Source organism: Olea europaea, unplaced genomic scaffold, assembly GCF_002742605.1.
Source record: "Olea europaea var. sylvestris unplaced genomic scaffold, O_europaea_v1 scaffold28756, whole genome shotgun sequence".
NCBI lineage: Eukaryota > Viridiplantae > Streptophyta > Magnoliopsida > Lamiales > Oleaceae > Olea > Olea europaea.
Window position 1 is genome coordinate 1 of NW_019247294.1, and position 1,423 is coordinate 1,423.

General features: G+C 38.3%; 1 protein-coding gene across 1 annotated transcript; it reads left to right on the forward strand.

The window, feature by feature from the left end:
• Nucleotides 1-169: 169 nt before the first annotated feature.
• On the forward strand, nucleotides 170-1,340 carry LOC111384233 (E3 ubiquitin-protein ligase PRT6-like). The gene is made up of 2 exons (XM_023008493.1): nucleotides 170-442; nucleotides 531-1,340. Exons 1-2 carry the CDS (start codon nucleotides 224-226, stop codon nucleotides 1,323-1,325), a joined length of 1,014 nt encoding a protein of 337 aa, XP_022864261.1. The 5' UTR covers nucleotides 170-223; the 3' UTR covers nucleotides 1,326-1,340.
• Nucleotides 1,341-1,423: the final 83 nt, after the last annotated feature.

Here is a 1,423-nt window from a genome sequence, read left to right on the forward strand (position 1 = left end):
TTAGTTTTGTGTGTGAAAATTAGAAGTTGCATAAAATACCCACTTCCCACGCAACAGAAAATCTGTTCCAACCCTATCGATTCCTTGCAAATTTATCCATTCTTGTTGTAGGCTACAACTTGATTTATTTCATGGGATAGGACCTGAATATTGTTTCCTTATCTCAGATGACCAATTTTGTTCAATCTACTTTTTCAGGCATGAATCAACTCTAGTTGCAGAAATGCTGACTCTTCTAATACAAATAGTGAGTGAAAGGAGGTTTTGTGGGCTAACTACCGTTGAATGTTTGCAAAGAGAGTTGGTATACAAGCTCTCTATAGGAGATGCCACTCGTAGTCAGCTGGTGAAATCTCTTCCTCGGGATCTTTCGAAAATTGGTAAACTTGAGGAGATATTGGAAACAATTGCAGAATATTCCCGTCCATCTGGCATGTCTCAGGTTGATTTTTCAATAGAAAAGTGAAACTTGCTTTTGTTGTTAACTAGAATAAACAGGCTGAGCACCCTAATTTCTTTGTGAATCTCAGGGAATGTATAAATTGCGATCTGCATATTGGAAAGATCTCGATTTATATCATCCTCGCTGGAACTCGAGAGACCTACAGGCTGCGGAAGAAAGATACTTTCGATTTTGTAATGTTTCTGCATTGACAACTCAGCTTCCTAAATGGACAAAGATTTATTACCCTCTCAGGGGAATATCTCAAATAGCTACTTGTAAAACACTCCTTCAAATTGTCCGTGCCATTCTTTTCTATGCTGTTTTCACTGATGAACTCACACCTTCTCGGGCTCCCGACCGAGTTCTTTTGAATGCCCTGCATTTACTGGCACTAGCCCTGGATGTCTGTCAAGTACAGAAGGAATATGGTGACCTATTATGTTATTCAAATGATGTGATTCCATTTTTGGCTTTTGCCAACGAAGAAATATGCATGAATAAGTTCGGTGATCAGAGTATGTTGTCACTTCTTGTCTTGTTGATGAGGATGCATGAGAAAGAAAATGCCGAGAACTTCACGGAACCTGGCAATTTCTGTCTCTCATCTTTAATACTGAATCTACTCAAGAAGTTTGCAGAGCTTGAACCTGGATGCATGACCTCATTGCATAAACTCGAACCTGAATTAGCATATCAACTTTCAGTATCCATTCATCGTGGTAATACTAATGACATGGCATCATCTTCTGATAGCGAAAAGCGCAAAACAAAGGCTCGAGAAAGACAAGCTGCTATATTGGTGAGAAGTTATTTTTGCTTTAAAATGGTTGCTGGTTATGCTAAAAGAGAAAATAGGATTCCCTGTTTAATTTTGGCATGATTTATTTTCCAAATTTGAGATGCAGGACGTGTATGGCATGCTTGAGGCTGTATATATTTTCACACAATCAGAATATTGACTATTCGAAATTTGTTATA